Source organism: Dipteris shenzhenensis, chromosome 4 (genome assembly GCF_047967505.1).
Source record: "Dipteris shenzhenensis isolate YYH24624 ecotype China chromosome 4, Dip_SZ_1.0, whole genome shotgun sequence".
NCBI classification, from domain to species: domain Eukaryota; kingdom Viridiplantae; phylum Streptophyta; class Polypodiopsida; order Gleicheniales; family Dipteridaceae; genus Dipteris; species Dipteris shenzhenensis.
In genome coordinates this window covers 36,031,684-36,059,623 of record NC_141599.1, presented here as the reverse complement: position 1 = coordinate 36,059,623, position 27,940 = coordinate 36,031,684, and the positions used below count along the sequence as shown (strand labels likewise).

At 47.2% G+C, this 27,940-nt stretch overlaps 1 protein-coding gene across 2 annotated transcripts in view; it reads right to left on the bottom strand.

The window, feature by feature from the left end:
• The window catches only part of LOC147902782 (V-type proton ATPase subunit d1), a 52,268-nt gene that overhangs the window by 13,074 nt on the left and 11,254 nt on the right, over positions 1-27,940 (bottom strand). For both annotated transcript variants that reach the window (XR_015540856.1, XM_087373161.1), the window contains exons 3-6: positions 19,903-20,010; positions 19,717-19,819; positions 3,049-3,129; positions 2,882-2,967 (exon numbers count right to left, since the gene is read on the bottom strand). Coding sequence is in view for 1 of the 2 variants with exons in the window: in XM_087373161.1 (XP_087229287.1) it covers positions 2,882-2,967; positions 3,049-3,129; positions 19,717-19,819; positions 19,903-20,010 (378 nt within the window). In the remaining variant the exon portion in view is untranslated. The remainder of the gene's footprint in view (positions 1-2,881; positions 2,968-3,048; positions 3,130-19,716; positions 19,820-19,902; positions 20,011-27,940) is intronic.

Genomic DNA, 27,940 nt, shown 5'->3' with positions numbered 1-27,940 from the left:
GTCTCCAAATGGTGGTGGAAGTCATAGAGTGAGTGAGTGGATGGAGTCGCGACCAGTGGTGGGCGAAGGGGTGGGGCACTCTAGATTGGAGATCTGTAAGTCAATAATAGTAGATCCTATGACAAAGTCCACGTGTAACTAGCATGTATCTTTGTAGACCATCATACGACACCATCTAATGGGAGGGGGAGGGGCTGGCAAAGCGACAGAGACAGAGACAGACTTATTTTTACGTCTACAAAAGAAGATCTATCAATTTCTCAAAAGAATAAGAGCCATCAGAAATTTCAAGCTCTGTATGGGCTCAAAAGAGGTCCACAAATTCCCGTCCCTGATGATGGCATTATTCTTGGATTTTCTGTTTATCGATGATTTTCTCATCACATGTAATGATAAGTCTCTTATGAAACAGCTAAGGCTGTGTTATACAAAAGCAGTTGGGGATGACAGACTTGGGACCCTCCCTTGCATTAGGCATCCTCCTTGGTATTTCTTTATGTTTATGAATTGATCATCACTTAAGGCCGTCTTATGAAAAAGCACTTTGAGATGGCATTGCTTTTGGGCATTAAAAGATGGCAGCAAAAGAATGGAATCTTTGGGAGTATGCACAGAACCCACTAGAGAAGTTTTACAAAATGGACAGCATTTTTCTCTTCCCTCCCCTCTCCGTATCTTGGGGTTGTCTTCTCCGGACCCATCTTCACTATGAGACCAGCTATGCATGCCCGTTTAGGCAGAGGATACGCTTCATTGGCCAGACTAGAGAGGCAGTGCTTCCGCTCGCACTTTTAGGATCCACGGACCAAGGAGCTGCTTTTTTACTCCTTGGTCCGTCTAGCGGGGATGTATGGCAGCCCTTGCTGGGGGCCAAACTTGTCAGATATAGAGTGGGCTCGTGTGGAGAGGCTACAGGGTCTCATGCTGTCACGGATGATTCGCGGCAGTTTGGGTCATCCCCATTACAGCTAGATGCTACATTTCAGGTCATCACGTATCTATACCGAGTCAAGGAGTATGGGGATTACACTTTGGGTGCCGCAAGCTACCTTGGTTAGCATTGTCCTCCTCTATGGCTCTCTCAACAGGAGGTGACCAGAGATGCCGGTATGCACGCACAGAGAGATGGTTTGAGCGATTGGGGCTCCACATGGATAGACTCCCTCCCTTCCAGTACTGTATGGCGCTCCGTTTTCTCCCCTCCTGTCACATGAGGTCAACCAGGTCATCCGTGAGGATGTCTTACAGCCACACACATTCCGGACCTGGCTGGGACCAAGCAAGCTTCCAGTGAAGCTCAACTTCTATAAGGATCATTGCTTGCATATCACAGAGGAGGGGTTCATTGACCCACCAGGATACACACACATCCACTTACCCCACTCACTGAGGATCTCTATAAGGCAGTTTCGGGTCTCTTCACATAGACTTCGTATCGAGAGCGGTACAACAGAGGGCCTACCCAGGGAGAGGCGCATATGCACATTGTGTGACATACAGGAGGTTGAGACGGAGGAGCACTTCATCTTCAAGTGTCATGTTTACTATGAGATTCGAGGGCGTTTCTACTACCTCTTCAAAGATAGCTCTGGGGTTTGGTCCCGATTCCTCTCCTATCCAGACCAGAGATGCTTGACGGCTTTCATTCATGAGGCAGTCAGGCACCATGAGAGGCTACTTCGATCGTGGAGACACAAGCGGACTTCTTCCTTGACAGATCCCTCTCAGAGCTCCATCACGGAGTTCTTCCTGCCAGACCACATGGACCCCCACAGGACGAGAACTCGACATGATCGTGACCCAAAGTCAACAACTCGACAGCTCAAACAAAGGGTTGATGTGCAAATTACACTTGGGGATATCCCCTCCCTGTTCAGAGTCGGGAGCCCAGCCAATAGGGGTTACTGTAGCCCTTGTTAGGCGCAGAGTTATGACCAGGAGACATCATAGGGCCACACCCGTGAGCGGCCGACAGCACTCGCCACTTTCATGCCTCCATTGCCTCATCCACCCTGATGTCTTGATGATGACGATGATGATGATGAGATTGATATGTAGTCAACCACTGACATGACTATGTTGTACTTAGTACTTGTACTACCATTTTGCATTTTTTGCATTTTGTATTCATGTGGATGCTCGTTTAGTAGCTCCACCCTCACAGCTCGTTTGTACCAGAATTTTCACAGTCTCATAGACCCATCAGTCTTCCGAATACTTTAATAATCTTTCTTTGTTTCTAAGAGCCTATAATGGATGAAGATGTGGTTTTGATGAAGAGGTTTGTATTATTCTAAATTGTGTGTAATTGAAAAATTACATCTCTCTCTCTCTCTCTCTCTCTCTCTCTCTCTCTCTCTCTCTCTCTCATCTCTTCACGATTTGAACCTTTCTCTGCCGCAAATTGAAGATAAATGTGTTGTTGCTTGTCAGGAAACAAAGGTAAATCTACACTGATGCAAAACTTCATCACGAGACGATGCCGACTTCTTCGTCACTGCCAAGATTTTGAGAACTTGAATGCTAGTTGGTGTTTTTTTGACCAGTAGTGGTTCAAAGAACAAGTTCCTCATAGTCTACAACAATATAACAGAACAAGTTCAAACAAGTACCTTCATACTCTGCCATAATTAAAAAAACGAGTAAATCACAATTCATTCAGGCTTTCAAAAGATAATGCTTCAGGTCTATCCCTTAGCAGCATGCCTCTTAACACATCTCTATAAACATGTCCTTTTCAATTCGTTATATAAATGACAACATTACAGGAAGTTTGACATCAACTTGTTTGCTCTTGTGGTGCCCCTAGGTTTCATCATGATACTTCAACGCTAGCATTCGTTATAACCTCATATCAGCTACACCCTTATGTTCTGGCTACCTGTTTATTGTTATGTTGACAGCTCTGCGGTCAGCTTCAAATGCCAATAAATCACACATAATTTCTGAGGTGGCTCCACCAAGTTTCTGCAATTAGTGATCGATGGAAGTCAAAAGTTTAAATAAACCAGCTGTAGCCAATAATAACATATATTAAAGAGCACTGACCTTGCAAAACCTATAGAAGTCCTCAAGATAAGCTTTATACAGAGTGTTCCGCATGATCTCTATGTTCATTTCATCCAGATCCTACATACACCATAAACATAGAAACAACTATTCTTGACCCGCAGCAAGGAATACCTCAGAAAAAAATCCATACTTTAGCAATGTACTCAAATATGCAGTATGACAGAAAGCAAAGAAATAATGCCAAGAGGCAGAATAGGATATTGCTAGTACAGGGAGGTCATTAAGGATATTGCTAGTACAGGGAGCTCATTAAGGAAGTATGTGTATTTGTATCAGAGCTTCAAGGCAGACCATAAGGATAGCTTTGGTGTTTTCAGGCCATGCAATGAGTTTAAATAGATTTCAACAATCAGCATCTCTCAGCCCACTTGTGCTTTTGAACCATTTTAGCACTCCACTATCCAAACTTTAAGCATAGCTTTCAACACATGACGGAAGAAGGTGTCTCTCTTTCACATTCACAATTCCCTGTGGAGAAATTAATTGATGGAATTCACACATACATTCACTCTAGTTGCGGTGACAATACTTTTCAAAGTGCGTAGGATGGCGACGTTGGTAGTAGAGGAATAATTGGACACACCTCCATTGCCTCAGATATTTGCGAGAACCATGTGCACTATCATTTCATGCAATCAGGGTCTGTGCAGCTTCCCATTTATTATTATGACTTGTCCATCAAGCATGGCACATAACATTCATTGCATTGTCAGAGGATGTAAGGCACTTCTGATATTAGGCCATAGTGGGCAAATATATCAAGATAAATAACCAAAGCATATTTTCAAACAGTCACATGAAAACGTTTTCAGATTACTGTCATGAGCATCTATGCCCCATGTCATAGCTGCCTAGGTGGCCAACCTGCAGTCCACTGCATTTCACGGCAGCGGGACAGCAGTAGATCAGGTCCATGTGAACATGCAGGCTGCTGCACAATCGACAGCACACAGGAACAAGTGCAGCAGCGACACAGGTGCAGAGCAGTGGCAAATCCAGTCAGCGACAATGTCAGCAACAGGCACTGACATCAGCAGCTGCTGATGTCAGCAATGTCAGTCAGCGGTCAGCTGACTGACAGGTCGGGTCAGTCTGGTCAGCTGGTCTGTCAGCCCAGTCGGGGGGGGGGGGGGGGGGGGGGGGGGGGGGCGGCGCAAAGGACACAAGCTGATCCCCACCAAGACCAAGTATTCAGTCTACACTAGGCAGCATCTTGCAGTTATCCATGCCCTCAAAACATGCAGCAATTTTTGATTGGGTAAAAATTCATTGTACATACCAATCATCTCGCATTACACATGATGAATGGTCCAATTGAAGAAGATGCAGTTCTTTTGTGCACAAGGCCTCACATGAAGAGCCCTCCGATTCCTCACCAATGCGAGAAAGGGCTCTTACCATTTGCCTCCATTGTGGTGTTTTTGCAACATGCAAAGGCAGACTACACCTGTAAAAAATCATGTGCATCTACCTGTGTGCTTGTTTCTTATACATGGCTCTCATTGACTGCTTAAACCTGCAGGGCGTCCTCTATTAGTATCCTTCCTCTCTTTACGCTCATAGTTAACTCCTCCAAAGGGGTCATCTTTGTCCTCCCTCACCCGCTTCTTCATGCTGGCATTGCTGGGCTAAACGTCATCAGTATCACCCCCTTGAGCTGCTAAAATTGCATAGGATTGAGCCAATTCTAGTGGTACTTGATTGCGGCCATATCTCAATACCAAAGGACGATATACCCCCCAAATGTGCCTTGATTAAAGGTTCTTTAGCCAAGCTCCCGCATCTGCCCCTGGCTGATCCCGCTGCCCCTTCCACCATCTCTTCCCTCCCGCAGCCGCCTCCACCTCCCCCCGCCCTCCTCCCCCGCCTCCCCCCCATCATCTCCTCCGCCATCTCTTCCACCCCCCCGCCTCCTCTTCGGCCTCCCCCTGTGAAACGCGCAAATCTGTTGCGCCTCTGTTCTTTCTCCAATCACGGGCATAGGCACATTGATTGTCCTCCCAGCCAACCTCGGTGGTTGCAAGCTCTCCAAATCAAAATCAACTGTTACGTGAAGCTCCTGCTTACAAAATTCCACCAAGCCCCAAAATTCCCTAGATGGATCTAGTATGCCACATGTCTTCATTCTAGGGTCCCTCCTTAATGCATCATTTACCACTCTCTTGGGATATCATTGAAACCAGTTGCCCCTAGGCACATTTAATGCATTTAGGTCCCTTTAGCCTTAGATCCACCTAGTCTAGCACCATATCACCCTCACCTGGGACCTTGACCTTGATTCCTTTTTTTGATCATTTACATGAAGCCCAAAGAAATATAATACAAACATTGATCCTTTAAAGGAAAATGCCGACTGACCCTTCCGAGGTCATGTTACCTCAACTTGAGCGTAACATTCCTTCCCTCTTCAAGCATCGGCGTCCTCGATGATAAAGTCTGGAAACACTCTCCGTAACTGGTATACGGATTCCCAGGTAGCTTCTGATAGAGGTAGACCATGCCATGCAACCAACACCGTGGGTATCTTCCGATTGCGTACTTGCATTGTTCCTCGGTCCAGGATTCCTGTTGGTTTGCGTCTTGCATTATCCTCTATCTCGTGAAACAAAACAACACTCTCGATTAGTGAGTCACCTGTATGCAAAAATTTATTTAAACGAGAAACATGAAACACTGGGTGCGCACCTTACAACCCTGTGGCAATTCTAATTTATAGGCTACCTTGCCTATTCTTTTTAGAATTAACCATGGCCCACAATATCGAGGTGATAATTTAGCACACTCTCCTGTAGTCAAAGACTTGAGTGCAAAGAAACTCTGAGAAAAACTATTTCTCCCTCCTTAAATTCTCTAGCGGATCAGTTTTCATCCGCATACGCCTTAGCTCTATCCATAGCTTGGCGGATGTTAGCTCTCGCAAGTGCTAGTATCTCCCGCATCTGAACCACAAAGTTCGCGGCACTAGGCACTTTCTGAGGTATTCCAACTATAGTTGGATTCGCTGGTCTATAACCATAGTTCAGCTCAAAAGGACTAAACCCTGTAGAGAAATGTTTTCTATCATTGTAGGCAAATTCTAACAACGGCAATCACTTGTCCCATGTATGTTGCCTCAATGACACATATGCTCTAAGCATATCCTCTAAAATTTGGTTGATTCTTTCCGTCTGACCATCCGTTTCTGGATGATCCCCACTACTCATTCCCAACTCAGTCCTTAGTGTCTCAAACACCGCTATCCAAAAATGACCGGTAAATTTGACATCTCTGTCTGACACTATGGATTTGGGTAATCCATGCAAACGAAATATATGTCTAATAAACAAATCCGCCACTTGCGGGGCACTAACAGACTCTCTAGTTGGAATGAAGTGAGCCATCTTGGTAAGACGATCAACCACCACAAGGACAGAATCATATCGACCTTGTGTCGTAGGAAGACCTACAATAAAGTCCATGAAAATGCTCTCCCACCTACCTAGTGGTATTTCCAATGGTTCTAAAAGTCCGGGTGGCTTCACCCACTCTGCCTTACTTACCTGACACGAAAAACGTGTCACATATTCATGAATATGCTTTTTCTTTTTGCGGGAAAAAAAATGAATATGCTTTTTCATCTTTGGCCAAAAGAAATCTCGTCTCACGAGATCATACTTCTTCTCGACTCCTGGATGTCCCGCACATGGGCTATCACGGCATTGTTGAATAACTCTCTGCCTGAGATCATTCTGATTAGGTACTATTACCTTGCCATTTCTTTTCAGCATACCATCCCTTATGGCATATCTTGCATAAATTTGGCCTTTTCTGGATGCCAGGTCATCCTTTTCCCCGGGTTTGAATACATGAGCCTTAGGCCAAAGGCTCTGGACGAACTGGTCCACCTTTTGAGTTTCTCTAATCTCGGTCATTAGAGCACTCTCTAATACCGTGAAACTCATATTATGCATAATGAGTGACAACGCATCAGCAACTTTATTATCCTTCCCTCTTCGGTACCGAATCGTCAAGTTAAACTCTTGCATGAGTTCTGCCCACCTAGCTTGGCGGCCTCTCAAGTCATGTTGTTTACAAAAATGTTTCAGAGTATCATGATCAACATCAACATAAAACTCTAACCCATACAAGTAATGTCTCCATGTTTTCAGAGCATGGACAACAGCATACAACTCTAATTCATGAGTTGGCAAATTTCGTTGAGAGGGAGAAAGCTTCTTACCTTCAAAGGCTACTGGCCTTCCCTCTTGGAGGAGAACTGCTCCTACCGCAATGCCACTTCCATCGGTTTCAAGAAAAAACAATCTCTGGGAATCGACTATTTTTAACACCGGTCCCGAGACCACATCTTGTTTTATGATGTTAAAACTTTCATGTTGATTCTGTCCCCATATAAAAGGTACTTTATCTGAGGTCAGATCAATCAATGGCGATACTATCTCGGAATATCCTTTGATATGCCTTCGATAAAATTGAACAAATCCCAAGAATGATCGCAAGCGGTCAAACTCTGAGGGATTGGCAAGTCAATATCGCAGCCACTTTCTTTGGATCCATTTCTACCCCCTCAGGAGTAATTATGAATCCTAAATATTCAAGTCTTACCATACACAGTATAGTTTTCTTTTTATTTACATAAAGATTGGCTTTCCTCAAAGTACTGAACACTATTCTTAAGTGTTCGTGATGCTTAGTAATACTTTTACTGAATATCAGAATATCATCAATAAAGTGTACTACAAACTTTCCGATATACGAACATAGTAAATCGTTCATAAGCATGGCGAATGTAGCTGGAGCATTGGTAAGTCCAAAGGACATTACCAAAAACTCATAATGTCCAAACCTGCTTCTAAAAGCGGTTTTATGCACATCCTCGGCTCTAATACGGATCTGATGGTAGCCACATTTAAGATCTATCTTACTGAAAATTACGGCCCCATGTAATGCATCTAGCAAATCATCGATCCGAGCGATCGGATACCTGTGCTTAGTAGTGATATTATTCAATGCTCTGTAATCTATACAGAGGCGAAAAGTATCATCTTTCTTCTTCTTTAATATCACTGGCGAAGCAAAAGGTGAGAAACTTGGTTCAATTTGCCCCAACTTGAGGTATTCTTCCAGTTGTCTTCGCACCTTCGCCTCTTCAGTAAAACTCAACCTATAGGGAGGTCTATTTAGAGGTTCTGCCCCCCGGGATTAGTTCAATCTTATGCTGAACATTCCGCTCTGGAGATAACCCATAAGGTAGCTCATCCCTAAAACAATCAGAGAACTCCTCTGCTATTTGATCAGCCGGCTTGGCCATCTCTCCATTTTGGACAACATCAGTGCTAGCCAAAGAATCATCAATCGGCTCTACCGATGCTGTACAAAGAAACAAAACTCTTCTTGAGCTTTTCAAATTTCCATCACGGAAACAAACGGTCCTTGAGGTATATCTTTTTAATCTCGTAAGACATACAGCACATCATTCATCTTGAATTGATAAATGTGCTTTTTCCAATCTATGGCTGGATTCTTCCTAGAATGCCAAGCCTTACCTAAGGCTATGTTTGCATGAGCAAGCTTAGTCATCTCAAAATCAAGCTTCTCAGCATAGTCGTGAATTCGAAGCTCTAACTGGGTAACCCTTTGGTCCCATACTTCAGTTGAACTTCCATCTGCCATTATGGTTGTATATGCATAGTCAGATGGGCTAGTCTTTAGTTTCAACCTCTTTACAAGCTTGGAGTTAATTACATTGTGCGTTGACGCTAAGTCAAACAACACAATGACATCATGATTAGCTACTTGCCCTTTCATCTTAATTAACTCCGTATCATTAAAGGCTCTATACCCCGTTATGCGGGCTTTGACAGGATATTATCAGGTGCACCAGTTACTAACTTAGCAACAGACACACATAACAAAAAAGGTACTAATCTTTGAGAAGATCCCGAAGCTAGCATCTGTTCTGCTCTGGGACTTCCCTCCATTTCCATGTCGCATTCTGAGACACCATCTCAGCTATCCGACGATCTTTGTTTCGTGGACAATCTTTCCACTGATGAGGCTGAAGGCATCCAAAACACAAGCCTTCTCTCCTCGCTTTTTCCCTTTGCTCTGGGTTCAAAGAAGACTTCGACCAAGCCCGGGCTGCCATTGGTGTTACTTTTCTTTTCATTCCAATGGTGGTACTTGATTTAGGAGTCTCAACTGGTTTCGCTTGCTTGGCTTGACCACTAGGCTGTGAGGCACTCCCTTTGCTAATCCACTTCTTCTTAAACCCAATTTTCTTCGGGTACCCATACTGAGTCCCAACCTGTACAAACCCACTTGGTCTGTTCCCTTTTGCATCCTCATAGTTCAGGGCTATGGCAATTGCTTCATCTAGCGTGTTTGCATACTTATCCAATCATTCAATCCAAAGATAAAATCTTTTACTTGGATTGACTGAGGTAGGGGTTCATCAACCTTCATTACACTTTCTCTGAACTTATCAGTGTATTCCGCCATTGATAAATTTCTCTGACGAAGGTTTCAATACTGATCCCAAGCTCCGGAGAGTATTTCGAGAGGTACCTAACGAGGAGAAGCAACAAGAGCCCATACGTGGAGACTCACCACCCCCAGTGGCAGGGGCCACTGCTCATCCAGGTGATCCTCTCGGGATGGAGGTCCAGCGCCCACATTCACCCTTGTATCAGCAATGAGCCCTAGGAGCTCCTAGAGCTGCGATGCCGAAAGCTGCAAACGTTAGCCCGACATGAGGAGGAGCGGATTCGGAGCCCAAACGAGCCTGATCAGCAAGGGAGCCTTGTGGTTGCCCCTACTCCCCCCCAGATCCCTCTCCCTCTCTACTCCCCCCCTTCCTCCTGGGTTCCCCCCGCCCCCTCCCTCCTACTATGGTCATTCTCACCACCCATCCCCCTCCCTCCACCTCCCCCCCCCCCCCCTCCACCTCCTTAGAAGGTTCTTCAACCTCCCCCCCTTCTCCTGCCTCGACTCCCCTGCCAACGGGCAAGGGTAAGACAACGCCCCCTTCGCTTCCTCATCGCAGCATCCCATCCCCTCTCTCTATTCAGGGGGGGGGAGCCAAAGGGAAGGGGCTCGTCCTTCCGGTCAATAGCTCCCAATTTCCAACCTAGACGTCCCTTACCGCATGACTTCTGGAGATTGGGACCCTTGAATTATCTAGAGATTCTGGACTCTTACCCTCTACCCCTAGAGGTAACGCTTCTGATCTTACAGCCCCAGAAAGAGGGTTTGATCAGCGTAGTGGGCTCCCAGACACACCCAATTTGGAGATTCCCGTTCGCCTTCACAGGGTTGGAGAAGTGGTCCCTAGTGGTGTTTGATGCTATGATGGGAGATCAGATTTCACGCATAATGGATGAGTGGATCGGACGACAGGGACTCGACCTTTGGCACACCCATGGTGTTGAGGTGTATTTTTAGCTGTGCTTCATGCAGGAGAAACCGATGTGTGGTTTGGCCATAGGAGTTATCAAATTGCTGCTTGAGGCAAAGGTTGATCAGGCATACTACTGGCCACTCTAGAAGTGTGCGGAGTTGTTCGAGGTGGAAATCTCCTTCATGTGAGAGGGCACGGAAGATTGGCATTGAGCCGGTGTCCACCATAGTACGCCAACGTACAGACACAGACTACTCGCTCTCCAAACCCCCGAAAAAGTCACATAAGGCAGTCTTTCACAAACAGGCACACACTCACAAGAGAGCCTTGTTTTCTACATCCCCGTCCTCATGAGCTGAACCATGGTGAGTTGGAACGTGCACGGGCTCCATGACCATGCTAGTAGTCAACCGCCGTACCTGATCCTTCGGTAGGAGCTATAGAGGGCAGTGGTAGGGTGGGCAGTGAACATCCTTTTGATTTGGGAGCATATGTTCTCAGCATCGGACATTAGACGGCGACACCACCTCCTCCCGAGAAGAGGCCTGGAGGTGTGGTCCCCTGCAGTAGGACGGAGCGGAGGGGTCTGCATCTCGGTCTCACAGACAGTGGCTCTAGAGGTTTATGATCAGGGCGAGCTTATCCCAAGATGAGCAGTTTGGATGGGAGTTAGGATGGGAGAGTCCAGGATTGGGATCCTGAACGTATATGCCTCAGAGTGCGGACAGCACCGTCCAGCCTTTCGGAGGAGGCTGACTGAGTTGTCTTTCGGATGTAGACTCCTGGATTGTTAGAGGAGACTTCAACAACCTGGAGTTTGGGGAGAACAAGCAGGGCAGTGCCTCTTTCTCTGAGATGCCAGCAATAGAGTGGAGCACCTGGGAGCAGTTCATCTTCATGATTAGTGGTAGAGACTCATGGCAAGAGCCAGAGTTCAGCAAGATACCTAGAAGTCTCCTCTTCTCTTTCGGACAGAGGAGACATGATGGACTGCTTGAGAGGCTAGACCGCTTCTACGTTGGGGATTGGGCATTGCACAGAGGCGGCTCTACCGAGATTCTAATAGGCACCACGATGTCAAACCACTCTCCAGCAGTACTCCACTTAGAGCAGCAGCCCCGCTGAGGTCTTCCCCAGCAGGGAGTCCACATTCCAGAGGACCTCCTGCAGGATGGGGAGATTCAACAGGTCATGGCAGAGATTTGGTAGCAGTCCACTTGTGAGGGCTGGGCTTTGTGGGTGGCCAACGCGATCCAGAGGAGCAGTGAGGAGTTGCAGGCTCATGCCCTTAGACAGAGGAGGGCTCTTCAGGAGCACGAGCGGGCACTGCGGAAAGACCTTGCTTTCATAGAGAGGCTTAGGGAGCATGACCCAGGATCCCAGTGGCTTAGTGGCAGGTTTGAGAGCGTGTGCCTTGAGCTTCAAAACACGGAGATTCGATAGGCTGAGTTCTCCTATCACTCCTCCCGAGCCCGGTGGATACAGCAGGGGGACAAGATGACGAAGCGGTTCTTTCAGACCACTGGGGCACGATCGGCAAGAACGCAGTTGCTACGTCTACGAAATCTGCAAGACATCATGCACACTGATCCACATGAGATTTTAGACCTGACCACATGTTTTTACAGCCAGCTGTTTCACACGGAGAGGATGACTCCAGCTTGTCTTGTGGCCCATGAGTTAGTTTGGGACCACGTTTCGATGGTAGTCTCACAGGATTTGTGGAGCCGCCTTTCACAGAGGAGGAGCGTTGGGAAGCCCTTAAGGCTCTCCCGACCCAGAAGTGTCTTGGTGAGGATGGGTTGATTCCGGCCTTCTTCCAGAACTTCTGGAGATCATCTCCACCCCTTTCCGCCTAACCTGCCAGGAGATCTTCGACACGGGATCCCTTCCTCACTCCCTGAGCAGGGGGTGGATTTGTTTGATCCCGAAAGGGGGAGATAGGCCAGACATACGGCAATGGAGACCAATCACTTTGCTTGATATTGCATACAAGATCCTCGCCAAGGTCTTGAGTTTGCGGTTACAACCCCATCTTACTGACATCATCCACGACACTCGGACCCGGTTCGTTTAGGAGCGCGGCATCCTGGACAACATCTTCACAATCTGAGAGGTAGTGGATTGGTCCAGGGAGGAATCACTACCTTTGGCCGTCCTCTTGGATTTTGAGAAGGCTTACGACGGCGTCGAGTGGTCTTTCCTAGAGGGTACTATGCGGAGATTGGGATTCTCAGACAAATGGATCAGGAGTTTCTGCCCTTTATGTGGGGAGCTCTAGTCAGATGCTTATCGGTGGACATACAGGCCAGGCCTTTCCTCTCTCCCGCTCGGTCCGCCAGGGCTACCCCCTCGCTCCCTTCCTCTTCTTGTTTGTAGCAGAGGCTCTAGGCTACTACTTGAGATCACAAGTGGCGGGCCTCAGAGGGTTGAGGCTCCCAATCAAATAGGAGGAGTTGCTAGACTCTGAGTTTTGGGATGACACGGCCTTATACGTAGAGGGCACCACAGCGAGCTTGGAGAGAGTCAGGGAAGCCTAGGCGATCTACTATGAGGCCTAGGGTGCACAGATCAACTAGACAAAATCCATAGGTTTCTTCACAGGCTCTGAGGAGACACAGGAGATTCGAGAGTGGGGGAGCGACTTTGGCTTCCGCTGGATACCGAGGGGCCAGAAAGCGAGATACCTCGGATGCCACGTGGGTATTCATATTACAGCAGAGCAACAAATCGCCCTCGGTGCTCGAAAGTGTTCGGCGCAAGCTTCTCTACTAGAGCTCGGCCAAACTCTCCCTAGCGGGCCGTGCCTTAGAGGCAAATCAGGTCCTCCTTGCCACGGCTTGGTATATCGCCTCATGCTGGTGTTTTCACACAGGGTGCATTAGGCAGCTCCGATGGTTGGTTTGGAACTTCCTTTGGGCAGGATCGGACAGCACGAGGAATACTAGGTCCAGGTCGCTTGGGATCATGCCGCAAGCATTGGGAGGCTTGGGTATCATTGATCCACAGATGCAAAGCAGAGCCCTCTTGGGCAAGTTGATTGTGCATGGCCTCACCCCAGGTGCAGAGCCTTGGAAGATCCTCTTACAGTGAGGGCTTCTCATAAACACCCCACACACTAGGAGACAGTGGTAGTATTCACACAGATGGATCTTCTTAGAGGCCTCCCTTACGGGGAACGATTCCCCTTGATGAGGAGCCTCCATAGGGTCTGGCAGAGATTAGCAGGGAGCCTTATTCGTGCTCAGGCCCAATGCAGAGAGGAGTTTGAGCGTCAACCCCTTGTTTGATAACTGGAGATCAGGGATCAGGATGGGCGTATGCTCGGGCAGTGGACTCACATTGGTTGGGCACGGTGGGACAGTGGATCAGCCGGCTCCTTTGGCAGATGGAGCAGATTACCCATGGAGGCAAAGGCGAGGCTTGGCGCCTTGGTGCATTTGCGAGGGGCAGGACAGCAGATGAGAGAGATAGACCTAGCCATCCCTGAGTCCTGGTGGGATGGACTTGGCGTGTGTATGGACATCCCTGAGTCCTGGTGGGATGGACTCCGCGTGTGGATGGACAGCAGATGGTTAGGTCAGTTTTCTCGAACTGGTGTCCCCTTGAGGATGATGATGCAGCGAGGTAGCAAGCAGCCAGGTTTTTTCTGTGTAGGACCTAGAGGCCTACTCCAAGCACTCACTAAGAGAGACCCAGAGATGGATGGGAGTCTGGATGGGATTCATTGGCAGATGATCACAGTCGTGGGAGGTTTGGGAAAGGAGTGGCACATTGATCCTCCTAGTATCCCAGAGCAGGATGCCCCAGATGGCACCTTTGGCTTTGGGAGGGTAGACCCTTGAGGGAGTCCAATAGGATCCGAGAGAGTGGTTCTAGCCCTCCAGGGGCGGCCTTGCTGAGCAGGTGGACGAGGTGCCCTTCTTTTTCTACACCACACGAATTGGCAGGAGGCTTCAGATGGACTCTTCAATTTGGACCCCTTCGAGGGAAAGAGTGCCCCAAGAGGTCTGTTCCAAGTTTTGGACATGGTTATGGTCCAATTTGCCACCGAGGAAGATCTCCTACTTCTTCTGGCTCGTCGCCCACAGAGGCTTGCCCATCAACCCGTGGTTGGAGCAGATGCGGGTGGAGGGGCAGTGCCATTGTTGCTCTGCTGGTTTTCTGGAGACGATCCTTCACTGCCTCTAGAGCTCTTGTAGCGCAGCTAGGACTTGGATGGGAGCCCTTAGGAATATGACCCGTATGCAGAGCCTTCAGAGGGACTACACTTGGGGGATGGTGGCCTGGTTGACTGAGGGAGGACACGCGTTCCAGGTTGATGAGGTCTCCCCAATTTACCAGATACAAGTCAGAGCATTCAAAGGATAGAGCTCCATGAGGTGGTCCCTCCTGATAGCCTCGCTCCTCATTCTCCTTCGGAGGACAGCATATGGGAGGTAGTAGCCAGTGTCACGGCGTGGAACATTTGGGTGGCTCGCTGCAGTCTGGTGGTGGGTGAGCATCCGGTTCCACCCTCAGCTACCTTAGTCGCCATTTGGCAAGATATCATCTACACCCTCCACTCCACCTGGGAGCATGGGACCCTAGGCACTAGGGCGGTTGTCACGAAGTGCGCTCGATTCTGCAAGGCTTGGCCTGCATGAGTTTTTTACATACACTCCGCAAGGGATTCGCTGGTTGTATAGTCCCCCCACCTGGCTGTTAGCCCCAGTACCAGAGATCCCCTAGACAGTGAGCTGGGTTTCTCTGGAACAAACCGGCTTTTCTCCTTTCAGCCTTTTCCAGTTTTTTCCATACTCAGCACCTTTGGGGATGCTGTTTTGTATGAAATCTTTCAAGCATTAATAGAAGGTTCCTTTCTTTGCAAAAAAAAAAAAAAAGTGCTGTAATTAGCTGCGCACCTCCACCAACTTCCAATCCACAGTAGTTGCGCATCATCCTCTTCATACCCGAGGGGCCATAGGAGGTAGTATGGCTCCATGTAACATCTCGTTGGTGGCCCAGGGTTACTTGGGAGAGAAAAAGAAAAAGATTGCAGAAGGCAACAGAACTAACGCAGACCTGTGGGCAGGTTGTATGGAAGACTAACACAGGTGTACCGAAAGATTGTACGGCAGTTTGACAAACCTCTATGGCAAGTTGCAAGCTGCAAAAGTGAACTGCAGGTGCTGATGCAAGGAGCACTCAGCAAGCAGTGTGCTAGAAATTGGGATTTCAAAAAACATCCAAGACTATCATACAAACATACAACAGTTGTTGCTGCTGTATGGATGATGATTGTTCTGAGACACTAACACCAATGCTGAGCGGGCTGCGGGGAGCTGGGAATCTGTACAGAAGGTTGAGCTGTATGGAAGGGGGCTTCTACAATGTTGAAAACGACATTGACGCCCCAAATCACATTTTGCCCTATTTTGGTGGGATCTGCCAAAAATTTTGGTGCTTCCAAACATCCAGACGTTTGGTATTTTACCAAACGTGTTTTCTTTGCAACATGAGATTCTTCTCAAAAGCCCCCTTCACCAAAAGGGGCTCACCATTGATGAAGAGTCTACATACTGTTTGGCAGCATTTGTCATGGGGGATTCATCGGGGTCAACCCTCGATGTCACGAAAAGTTTGAGTGCCAGCCCTTCTTTGGCATCCAGAGGTTGAGACCAAGAGGGCTACATGCTTGAGCAGTGAATGCACATTGGTTGGTTGCAATGGGACAGTGGCCCGGCTAGTTCTTTTGGAGCATGGAGTCCTCTCCCCCATGAGGCAAAGGCACATACGAGAGCCCTCTCTCACCTGAGGGAGGGAGACACGCAAATGTTACACCACCGTCTATAAGTCTTGGAGGGTTGGTTTACACAGAGCCTCAACTCCCTCGCACTAGTATGGGCAGTTTCCTAGGACAGGGGTGCCCTTGAGCATATAGTGTATGCACCCAGCTCTCGACTCCCATGCATTACAAAGTGGGGCCAGGAGTCTTCTTTAGCCAAAGACAAAGAGAGACCCAAAGTTGGATGGGACGTTGCTTAATTGGCAACGGATTAGAGCAAAGGAGTGTCTGGGCGAGGGTTGGACCATTGACCCAGCACTAGTCACTTTGGGACAGGATAGATCGCACTCACGGCTCAGTTTGTGGGAGGGCCGCCCCTGCAAGAGGTGCAATGGGATCTAAGATTCTAAGTGAGTGGTTCTCGTAGGGCATACGGACAGGATTGCGGAGGTGCCCTTCCTTTCATTCGCAGCATGCATTGTTCATCGTTTTGAGCTAAGGCGGCTTCTTGGACTCCTAAGAGAGAGGCACTGGATCAAGCACCAAGTGCACCAAGAGGTCCTTTCTAGATTATGGTCGCGATTGTGGAGTGGCCTCTGGCCACAGAAGATCACATATTTCTTCTAGACAGTGTCCCATGGGAGATTGCCATTCAGCTCATGAATGGAGCAAATGCATGTTGATGGGAGATGCAACCGGTGCTTAGGTAGTGACCTCAAGACGATTCTGCACTGTGTGGGGAGTTGCCCCTCAGTGCAAAATATTTGCACAAAGGCCCTCAGAATAGTGGCTATGACACATAGGATGCAGCAGGACTAGAGCATGGCTAGGACGTAGAGGATGCAGCAGGACTGCACTTGGATCATGGCAAGTTCAGTCACGAAGGGGTCACACCTTCTTGATTGGCACTGTTATGCAAGCTTATAGGATCCTAAGACAACAGGTCTTCCGAACTGAGGTGCAAGACACCACTCCTTCCTGACAGCATCCCGCATCTCCACTTGAGGACAGAATTTGGGAGACGGTGTCCATGGTCCTTGCTTGGAACATCTGGGGCGCCCGTTGCAGGTTTGCTGATGGAAGGCCAGTGGTTCCCCCCAGCAGCCACCCCGTTGCCATTTGGCAAGATATCATCTACCAATGTGCGCCATACGGGAGCAAGGGACAATAGTATCTTGGACGACGCTAAGAGGCGGGCATGTCTCTACAAGGCTTGGCCTGCATGTGTCTTCTAATATTCACAGAGCAAGGCATTCGCTGGTTGTATAGGCCCCCACCCTAGTTGTTAGCCCTTGCTTCAGAGACTCCCTAGGCAGTGAGCACGGGTTCTCTACAAAGAAGCTGGTCGACACTCAGTTTTTCTTTCTTCCACAATCAAAGCCACACAGATAGCTGATTTGTTTAATTTGGGGGGGGGGCAGGGGCAGGGAGCTCATCAAGAGCATTTTGCTGCAATTCTCTGTATATCTGTATTTGATGCAATTCTCTGCTAGTCCCCACTACTCTGCACGCAAACTGTTGCCCATGTCTCCTATCTGCAGCTGTCCTCATTTGATGGATCTAGGCCACTAAGCATAGACCACATGTTGGATACAAAAATGGAAGCAAGTCTATCTCTGCATCATGAAAGGACTCAAGCTCTCGCATCAAACCTTTGGAACCTCTCCAATAATCCAGATGATCAATGATGTGTCCAGAAAGTTGCAATTACCCACGACATGGACCGTGCATTCAGTGTCTTGCCTCAAGCTTTAAGTGTCAGCAGCACTAACAGTGGTACCAGATGTGGAGCATCCTGAGATCGCTTACAAGGCAGAGCTGGTTCAGCCCAGCAGATTTGGCCTCATAGGTTCAAAGAAAGATACAGGCAATGGCTAACCCTTGAGCGCAGTCAATTTCACGTATCTGGGCTCCCATGAAGAACCATGGGTTCATGAGGACTTCAAGGAGGCTTTGCATCTTCCCCAGTTCCAGCTTCAGCAAAAAGGATGTCATGAGCAGGGGGGGGGGGGGTGCACTCATGAAGAGCATTTTGCTGCGATTTTCTGTATATCTGTATTTGATGCAATTCTCTGTATATCTGGGCACTCATTGCTTCTGCTAGTCCCCACTACTCTGCACGCAAACTGTTGCCCATGTCTCCTATCTGCAGCTGTCCTCATTTGATGGATCTAGGCCACTAAGCATAGACCACATGTTGGATACAAAAATGGAAGCAAGTCTATCTCTGCATCATGAAAAGGCTCAAATCAATGATGCGTCCAGAAAGTTGCAATTACCCACGACATGGACCATGCATCCAGTATTGCATGTGTCTTGCCTCAAGCCTTATGTGTCAGCGACACTAACAGTGGTACCAGATGTGGAGTATCCTGAGGTCGCTGACAAGGCAGAGCTGGTTGAGCCCAAGAAGATTTGGCCTCATAGGTTCAAGAAAGGTACAGGCAATGGCTAACCTGTGTGCGCAGTCAATTTCACATATCTGGGCTCCCATGAAGACCATGGGTTGGACTTCTTCACTTCTTATCCTCACCTCCTTACAACATCCAAGGAGGCTTTGCATCTTCCCCAGTTCCAGCTTCAGCAAAAAGGATGCCATGAGCATCTACAGCTCATGTCATATCTGAATAGGTGGCAGTCCTGTAGCCGACAGCAGCAGAACAGTAGGACAGCAGTAACTCCGCATGGCCTGCACAATTACCAGTCAACAACCTTGGGCATGGGACACAAAACATAGTAAAAGAAAATAATTCAGAGAGCAAAGCTACATTATGTTCTCAAACAGTACCCAAGTATACGCTGCCATTGGGGTTTAAAAAGATGCCAGAATCTCTCCAAGATTCTTGCAATGAGGGGGATGCTTTGTGACTTAAAATGATTGTAGAACCAGTCAGAAAAAACGCAAGATACTGGCCATAAAAGACACGCTTGATTGTACTTCCACAAATTCGATGGTGAAACTTTATTCCACGTCAACAAATAGAAACCTAAAGCTACAGCAGTTCATGAGATCTGGTAGTAGTGCAGTTATACAATGAGACCTATGAATCCTGCCAACATTTTGAAAGTTTCTAGCCACAACCGTCCATATGCAGAGATCATGTGTTGTGCATCAGCACCACAAAGCATCACTTGAAGAACCCAGTAACAGGAAGTGTCACCAAAACATTGCAAAAGCTACATTATCCTCAAGACATACACCCACCTTCATCAAATGCAAAACAAAAAGCTGCCACAGTCCCATGGATCTCAATAATCAGCAGATTACTCATTATTACAAAAAATTTGAAAAGAAGTGCATATAACACACACACACTTTTTTTTAAAGTGAAAATTTCGTTGCTTTATATTACAAGAGAGCTTCCCAGAAAGGGAAAGCTGAGCAATACATCAACAGAAAATCTCTCTCTCTCTCTCTCTCTCTCTCTCTCTCTCTCTCACACACACACACAGTGTAAGTTACTACAAGTCATACACTCACCTCAGATGTGATACACTCAGAGAAATAAGGAGCCAAAGGAGTATCAACAAGCACAAGGCGATACAACTCTCGCATGTTCTGGGCAACCGCTAGACTTGCAATGCTGCATCATTGACAATCACCACACAGAAGTCAGCACCATGAGAGCCTGAACTCTTACATATAGCCTATCCATTATAAGCATACCTTTCAAACATGCCCAAAGGGTGGCATTTCTCCAGCAATTCGTGAACATCCCTCTCATGCAATGTTCCCGTGACAATGAGCACAACATTGTCAATCATGTGCCCATACCTGAGAATCCAAGTTCAGATGTTCAGTTCAACCTCAATAATGTCTACACAACATATACAGAAATATCTCTTGCGACAGAAGGAGGGTAACTGGAAATTCAATCATGTGTAGATAACAACAGATCAATACCAAACACTTCAGCACAAGCAATCAAACAAAATCTCAGTAAGGCCATGGAAAAAGGGCAGCATAACAATGCATAGCATTTGGTCCACATTGGGCAACATTCATATCCTGCTCTCTCTATCACATCAGAACTTAGTTGAAATTATCGAACACACTACATAGAAGCAAGCAAAGAATAGAGGGAAAGCTCCACCAAAAGAATGATTGTTACGCTTGTTTAGACACGTTTTGTGGTTATGAGATTTAAAAAAACAGTTTGTAAATACAATTTGAGGCGGTGTTTTATTTATTTATTTATTTATTTATTTATTTTTAAAACAACCATCGACCTAAATGCAAGTAGAAGAAGAAGCTTCTAGGATGAATCCCATTGAGTCGGGAGTCCAGCCGACCCCGCAGGTGTCACGCCCAGCAGGTCATACACTATCTGGCAGAATTGCAATGTTAGAGGATGCCTTGCAACAGATTTTAGCGCAACAGTTACAAGCAAATGTAAGGCAATCTGAGCTCAGAAAATTGGTTCATAGTATGTCTGCTAGACCATCTCGTGAAGAGAAAGGTAAATTTCCAATGGAGCTGGAGTCCAGTGTTCATACGGTCGAGCCTAGGAGGGCTAAGGTGCCTAATATTGGCAATTATAGGCCAGAAAAGTATTCTGGTCGGATGTCTGACCGTAGTTCCGATATCATTAAGACCTGGTTACACAAATGGGACGAGCCATTCGCCATTTGTGAAATCAAGAATGATATGAAGAAAATCCACGAGGCCATCCATATGTTTAATGAGGCAGCGGATAGGTGGTGGATAAAACAGCAGAAAGATGGAGTGGCATCCACTACTTGGGAGGTTTAAAAAGGAATTTAGAAAACACTTCTTACCTCCTGACGAAGCATCCCAAGCTTGGGATCAGTATCGAAACCTTCGTCAAAGAAATTTATCAGTGGCAGAATACACTGATAAGTTCAGAGAAAGTGTAATGAAGGTTGATGAACCTCTACCTCAGTCATTCCAAGTAAAAGATTTTATCTTTGGATTGAATGACCGAATCAAGATGGAAGTTCGGGCTAAGTATGCGAACACGCTAGATGAATTCCAATAGCCCTGAACTATGAGGATGCAAAAGAGAACAGACCAAGTGGGTTTGTGCAAGTTGGGACTCAGTATGATACCCGAAGAAAACTGGCTTTAAAAAGAAGTGGATTAGCAAACGGAGTGCCTCACAGCCTAGTGGTCAAGCCAAGCAGGCAAAACCAGTTGAGACTCCTTAATCAAGTACCACCATTGGAATGAAAAGAAAAGTAACAGCAATGGCAGCCCCGGCTTGGTCAAAGTCTTCTTTGAACCCAGAGCAAAGGGAAAAAGCGAGGAGAGAAGGCTTGTGTTTTGGATGCCTTCAACCTCATCAGTGGAAAGATTGTCCACGAAACAAAGATCGTCGGATGGCTGAGATGGTGGTCTCAGAATGCGACGTGGAAATGGAGGGAAGTCCCAGAGCAGAACAGATGCTAGCTTCGGGATCTTCTCCAAGGTTAGTATCTTTTTTGTTATGTGTGTCTTTTGCTAAGTTAGTAACTAGTGCACCTGATAATATCCTGTCAAAGCCCGCAGCAACGGGGTATAGAGCCTTTAATGATATGGAGTTCATTAAGATGAAAGGGCAAGTAGCTAATCATGATGTCATTGTGTTGTTTGACTTAGCGTCAACGCACAATGTAATTAACTCCAAGCTTGTAAAGAGGTTGAAACTAAAGACTAGCCCATCTGACTATGCATATACAATCATAATGGCAGATGGAAGTTCAACTGAAGTATGGGACCAAAGGGTTACCCAGTTAGAGCTTCGAATTCACGACTATGCTGAGAAGCTTGATTTTGGGATGACTAAGCTTGCTCATGCAGACATAGCCCTAGGTAAGGCTTGGCATTCTAGGAAGAATCCAGCCATAGATTGGAAAAAGCACATTTATCAATTCAAGATGAATGATGTGCTGTATGTCTTACGAGGTTAAAAAGATATACCTCAAGGACCGTTGGTTTCCATGATGGAAATTCGAAAAGCTCAAGAAGAGTTTTTGTTTCTTTGTACAGCATCGGTAGAGCCGATTGATGATTCTTCGGCTAGCACTGATGTTGTCCAAAATGAAGAGATGGCCAAGCTGGCTGATCAAATAGCAGAGTTCTATGATTGTTTTAGGGATGAGCTACCTTATGGGTTACCTCCAGAGGGGAATGTTCAGCATAAGATTGAACTAATCCCGGGGGGCAGAACCTCTAAATAGACCTCCCTATAGGTTGAGTTTTACTGAAGAGGCGAAGATGCGAAGACAACTGGAAGAATACCTCAAGTTGGGGCAGATTGAACCAAGTTTCTCACCTTTTGCTTCGCCAGTGATATTAAAGAAGAAGACAGATGATACTTTTCGCCTCTGTATAGATTACAGAGCATTGAATAATATCACTATTAAGCACAAGTATCTGATGGCTCGGATCGATGATTTATTAGATGCATTACATGGGGCCGTAATTTTCAGTAAGATAGATCTTAAATGTGGCTACCATCAGATCCGTATTAGAGCCAAGGATGTGTATAAAACCGCTTTTAGAAGCAGGTTTGGACAGTATGAGTTTTTGGTGATGCCTTTTGGACTTACCAATGCTCCAACTACATTCGTCATGCTTATGAACGATTTACTACGTCCGTATATCGGAAAGTTTATAGTACACTTTATTGACGATATTCTTATATTCAGCAAAAGTATTGCTGAGCATTACGAACACTTAAGAATAGTATTCAGTACTTTGAGGAAAGCCAGTCTTTATGTCAATAAAAAGAAAACTATACTGTGTATGGTAAGACTTGAATATTTAGGATTCATAATTACTGATGAGGGGGTAGAAATGGATCCAAAGAAAGTGGCTGCGATACTGACTTGGCCAATCCCTCAGAGTTTGACCGCTTTGCGATCATTCTTGGAATTTGTCTAATTTTATCGAAGGCATATCAAAGGATATTCCGAAATAGTATCGCCATTGACTGATCTGACCTCAGATAAAGTACCTTTTATATGGGGACTGAATCAACAGGAAAGTTTTAACACCATAAAACAAGCTGTGGTCTCAGGACCGGTGTTAAAAATAGTTGATCCCCAGAAACCGTTTTTCCTTGAAACCGATGCAAGTGGCATTGCGGTAGGAACAATTCTCCTCCAAGAGAAAAGGCCAGTAGCCTTTGAAAGCAAGAAGCTTTCTCCCTCTCAACGAAATTTGCCAACTCATGAATTAGAGTTGTATGATGTTATCCATGCTCTGAAAACATGGAGACATTATTTGTGTGGATCAGAATTTTATGTTGATGTTGATCATGATACTCTGAAACATTTTTGTAAACAACCTGACTTGAGAGGCCGCCAAGCTAGGTGTGTTGGAAAGGTCACCTCCCCATCTGTAAGCCCCCATATGAGGAGAGCATGGGGGAGGGAGACCTAGGGCAGTGCCCAACAGGAAAAGAGAGAAAGGGGCTGCCACAAAGACAGCATCATGGCTGGTATGTGGGCAGCACATCTAGGACTGTTAAGGGCAGGACACAGGGCCAGGAAAGTACAGAGCAAAAGCAAGACAGTCTGGGACAGATTGCGCAGGATCTAGGACATGGAGGCGCACTGTTTGCAGAGGCGCAGACATGGCAGGGAGTGCAGGCTCAGATCTGCAGCAAGGAATGTGACTGGCAGTGGGGAGGTGGCAGGCCTTTTATAGGCTGCATATCTGCCTTGAATGGAGGGCCAAAAGCCCTGGAAGTTTGGGCCATAAAAGGCCTGACTTGTGAGCCCTTTAAGGGCGGTTTTTACAGACTGTGGGGTCGGTTTTTTGTACAGACTCAGTCGGTTTTTTGTACAGACTGAGTCGGTTGGCTGGTCAGGCCCTTGAGGGCTATATAAGGAGACCATTCAGGCCTCATTTGAGTATCACTTGCAGCAGCAGATCCAAAGCAGAAAGGAGCAGCAGGTAGCCACCCTCTGGACCTACTTTCAGGAGGATAGAGAGGTGCTAGCAGGGCTGCAGACTTAGCCAGGAAGCTGCCCACCTAGGCTGGTTCCTAGACAGCAAGGTGGAGAGGATCATTCTGGACGGAAAGTCTACTTACGCTCGCGGTGGAGCACGCGGACTCTAGTCTAGAGATAGCCAGCAGATAGGAGAAGGACTTTGTGGTAAGATCAGAGGACCACACCATTGGTGGGACTCTGGATCTGTCTCTCTTGTATTTTGTCCATAGTTGTGGACGGAAATATATTATTTGGTTGTTTCTCTATCTAGTTTGGTTCATTGTCTATTGATGAGTCTGCACACCTATTGAATGCACATAAGTAAAGAAGTTTGTGATTCCACACCCACACCGCACACTGTGTGAGCTCCTGGGCATTATTTCCGCTGCGTGTACCCTCTGTTGGGTATTTTCTAACATGGTATCAGAGCCCAAGTAGGAGGCTCACAGGTGTGGGAGCCTGAAGGCAGGGACCTTGCTGAAGGACGTCCCTGATTCAGAAGCTCTAGGGAATCGACTTCCACGACTGGAGGATTGTGCCCTTGCGAGAAGGAGGGTGACTCAAGTTCAGTCAGGTGCGTTCAGAGTTCTGGGTTACTGCATTTGAGTTTGGTTGATTTTGTTGTGTGGTATATACAGCAGAGATGTCGACAGCCCCTGCTATCCCTTCCTCCTCCTCCAATTTTCTCTCTTTCACTATCCCTAACTTTGGAGAGTCCGGGAACCTGGACGGGACTAATTACCCGATCTGGAAAGTGAAGATCCGGAGTCATTTAGTGGCTCGGAAGTTGTGGAAGCTGACCACGGGAGAGGAGTCGAAGCCGGCAGACATGGTGGACAGTAAAGGGAAGGTACTCATGGCAGTAGACAGAGAAGAGCTTGAAGCTTGGAAAGAAAGAGATGCCCATGCCCTGGCAATAATAATAGGGACTACGGCGGACTCTGTTCTTCCGCATATCCAGCTGGCCGAGACGTCAGTAGAGGCGTGGGCCACCCTGAAGGATTTGTACGAGACAGATAATACCTCCCGGATCGTGCTTCTTCAGCATCAGCTCTACAATCTTGATATGGAAGAAGGCGATACGGTGCATGATCATCTGACGAAGGTCAAGGTGGTGCGGGATCAGTTAGCAGCAATTGGTCAGAAGACAGACTCATGCCATCTGGCCTTGATGGTACTGAGGAGATTGCCTCGGAGTTTCAAGAGCTTTGTTACAGCTGTGACAGTAGGACAGAGGACCAAACCTCTGACATTTGAGGAGTTGTGTCCCTTACTGCTACAGGAGGAAGCTCGGGAGAAGCTCTACAACGGGGACAAAGACGACAAGGCGATGCTGGTGAAGGATTCCGCAGGTAAGGGAAAGGGCAAGCCTAACAGTGGCAAGTCCAATAAAGATGACTCTGATGACGAGGGGACTTCGAAGAGGAAGCACAAGAAGAAGTGTTTCTATTGTGATACGCCCGGACATTTTGCAAAGGACTGCAGAAAGAAAAAGGCGGATCTGAAAAACAAACAGGAGTCTGACCCAGATTCAGAGGGAAAGGCCAAAGCTAATGTGGTAATCGAAGAGTTGTTCCTGGTGACATCACCGAGTGTTACCGAGGTCACGTATGTTGATCCCGAAATCACAGTAAGGATGTCTGACGTAGAGAGTTGGGTCGACGAGGAGTCAGATGCCTTTGTGAAGGTGAAGGATAGTATGGAGTGCTTGGAACCTTCCAGGTGTGTAGCTGTTGACACTGACACGAGGGTGGATTCCATGGAAAGCCCTGGGGTCTCATGGTCAGATGGATGCTAGACTTCAGAAGGGGACAGTACAGGATTACACAGGATCTTGGCGGGTGCCTCATTGAGGTACAGGGTTTGCTTTCAGAGCGAACATTCAGGCAGTACAACAGTCTGGTATGTATTTGATATTCTGCATTTGAGCCTTTATAGCATGCTGTGGAGAGATTCTGCTCTTCATTTGTCTCAGGTGATAAGAGATTGGAAGGAATTGGCCTTCTTCGAAGGCAGAAGGGGAAGTTTTGGTGCTTCTCCAAATCTCGGACGCAGATTGCTAGAAGGTGGTGGACAAAGAGTACTGAAGCCAGAAGAGTACCTGCTTGAGAACTCAACGAGAGTTCATGATCCAGGTTATCTGGATAAATTCATTGGTTACAGACCTTGCCAAAGGGAGGACGGGTTGAAACAGACCCTCAGAGCATGGTGCCTGGAAGACTCCAGGTTATTCACTCATTATGAGGGGGATGACTGGAAAATCGTTACGGCTGGGTTGCTCAAGTTCAGAGGCGGGAATGCGACTGAAGGAGGTGGTACCAGGAGGTGCTACCAGAGATGGACCTGTGTACCAAGATGGTGTGCGGAAGCAGAACCGGACCTGGTGGAGCAGGAGCCACTGGATGAAAAGCCAGGAAAAGATTTCGACACCGAAAGGTTCCAGAGGACTACGACCAGGGAGTTACTGGAGCATCTTCATCGACGTGTTGGCATTGGGCTGAGATGTGTCGGTGAGAGGGGGTGTTGGAAAGGTCACCTCCCCATCTGTAAGCCCCCATATGAGGAGAGCATGGGGGAGGGAGACCTAGGGCAGTGCCCAACAGGAAAAGAGAGAAAGGGGCTGCCACAAAGACAGCATCATGGCTGGTATGTGGGCAGCACATCTAGGACCGTTAAGGGCAGGACACAGGGCAAGGAAAGTACGGAGCAGAAGCAAGACAGTCTGGGACAGATTGCGCAGGATCTAGGACATGGAGGCGCACTGTTTGCAGAGGCGCAGACATGGCAGGGAGTGCAGGCTCAGATCTGCAGCAAGGAATGTGACTGGCAGTGGGGAGGTGGCAAGCCTTTTATAGGCTGCATATCTGCCTTGAATGGAGGGCCAAAAGTCTTGGAAGTTTGGGCCATAAAAGGCCTGACTTGTGAGCCCTTTAAGGGCGGTTTTTACAGACTGTGGGGTCGGTTTTTTGTACAGACTCAGTCGGTTTTTTGTACAGACTGAGTCGGTTGGCTGGTCAGGCCCTTGAGGGCTATATAAGGAGACCATTCAGGCCTCATTTGAGTATCACTTGCAGCAGCAGATCCAGAGCAGAAAGGAGCAGCAGGTAGCCACCCTCTGGACCTACTTTCAGGAGGATAGAGAGGTGCTAGCAGGGCTGCAGACTTAGCCAGGAAGCTGCCCACCTAGGCTGGTTCCTAGACAGCAAGGTGGAGAGGATCATTCTGGACAGAAAGTCTACTTACGCTCGAGGTGGAGCACGCGGACTCTAGTCTAGAGATAGCCAACAGATAGGAGAAGGACTTTGTGGTAAGATCAGAGGACCACACCATTGGTGGGACTCTGGATCTGTCTCTCTTGTATTGTGTCCATAGTTGTGGACGGAAATATGTTTCTCTATCTAGTTTGGTTCATTGTCTATTGATGAGTCTGCACACCTATTGAATGCACATAAGTAAAGAAGTTTGTGATTCCACACCCACACCGCACACTGTGTGAGCTCCTGGGCATTATTTCCGCTGCGTGTACCCTCTGTTGGGTATTTTCTAACAAGGTGGGCAAAACTCATGCAGGAGTTTAACTTGATGATTCGGTACCGAAGAGGAAAGGATAATAAAGTTGTGATGCGTTGTCATAATATGAGTTTCACGGTATTAGAGAGTGCTCTAATGACCGAGATTAGAGAAACTCAAAAGGTGGACCAGTTCGTCCAGAGCCTTTGGCCTAAGACTCATGTATTCAAACCCGGGGAAAAGGATGACCTGGC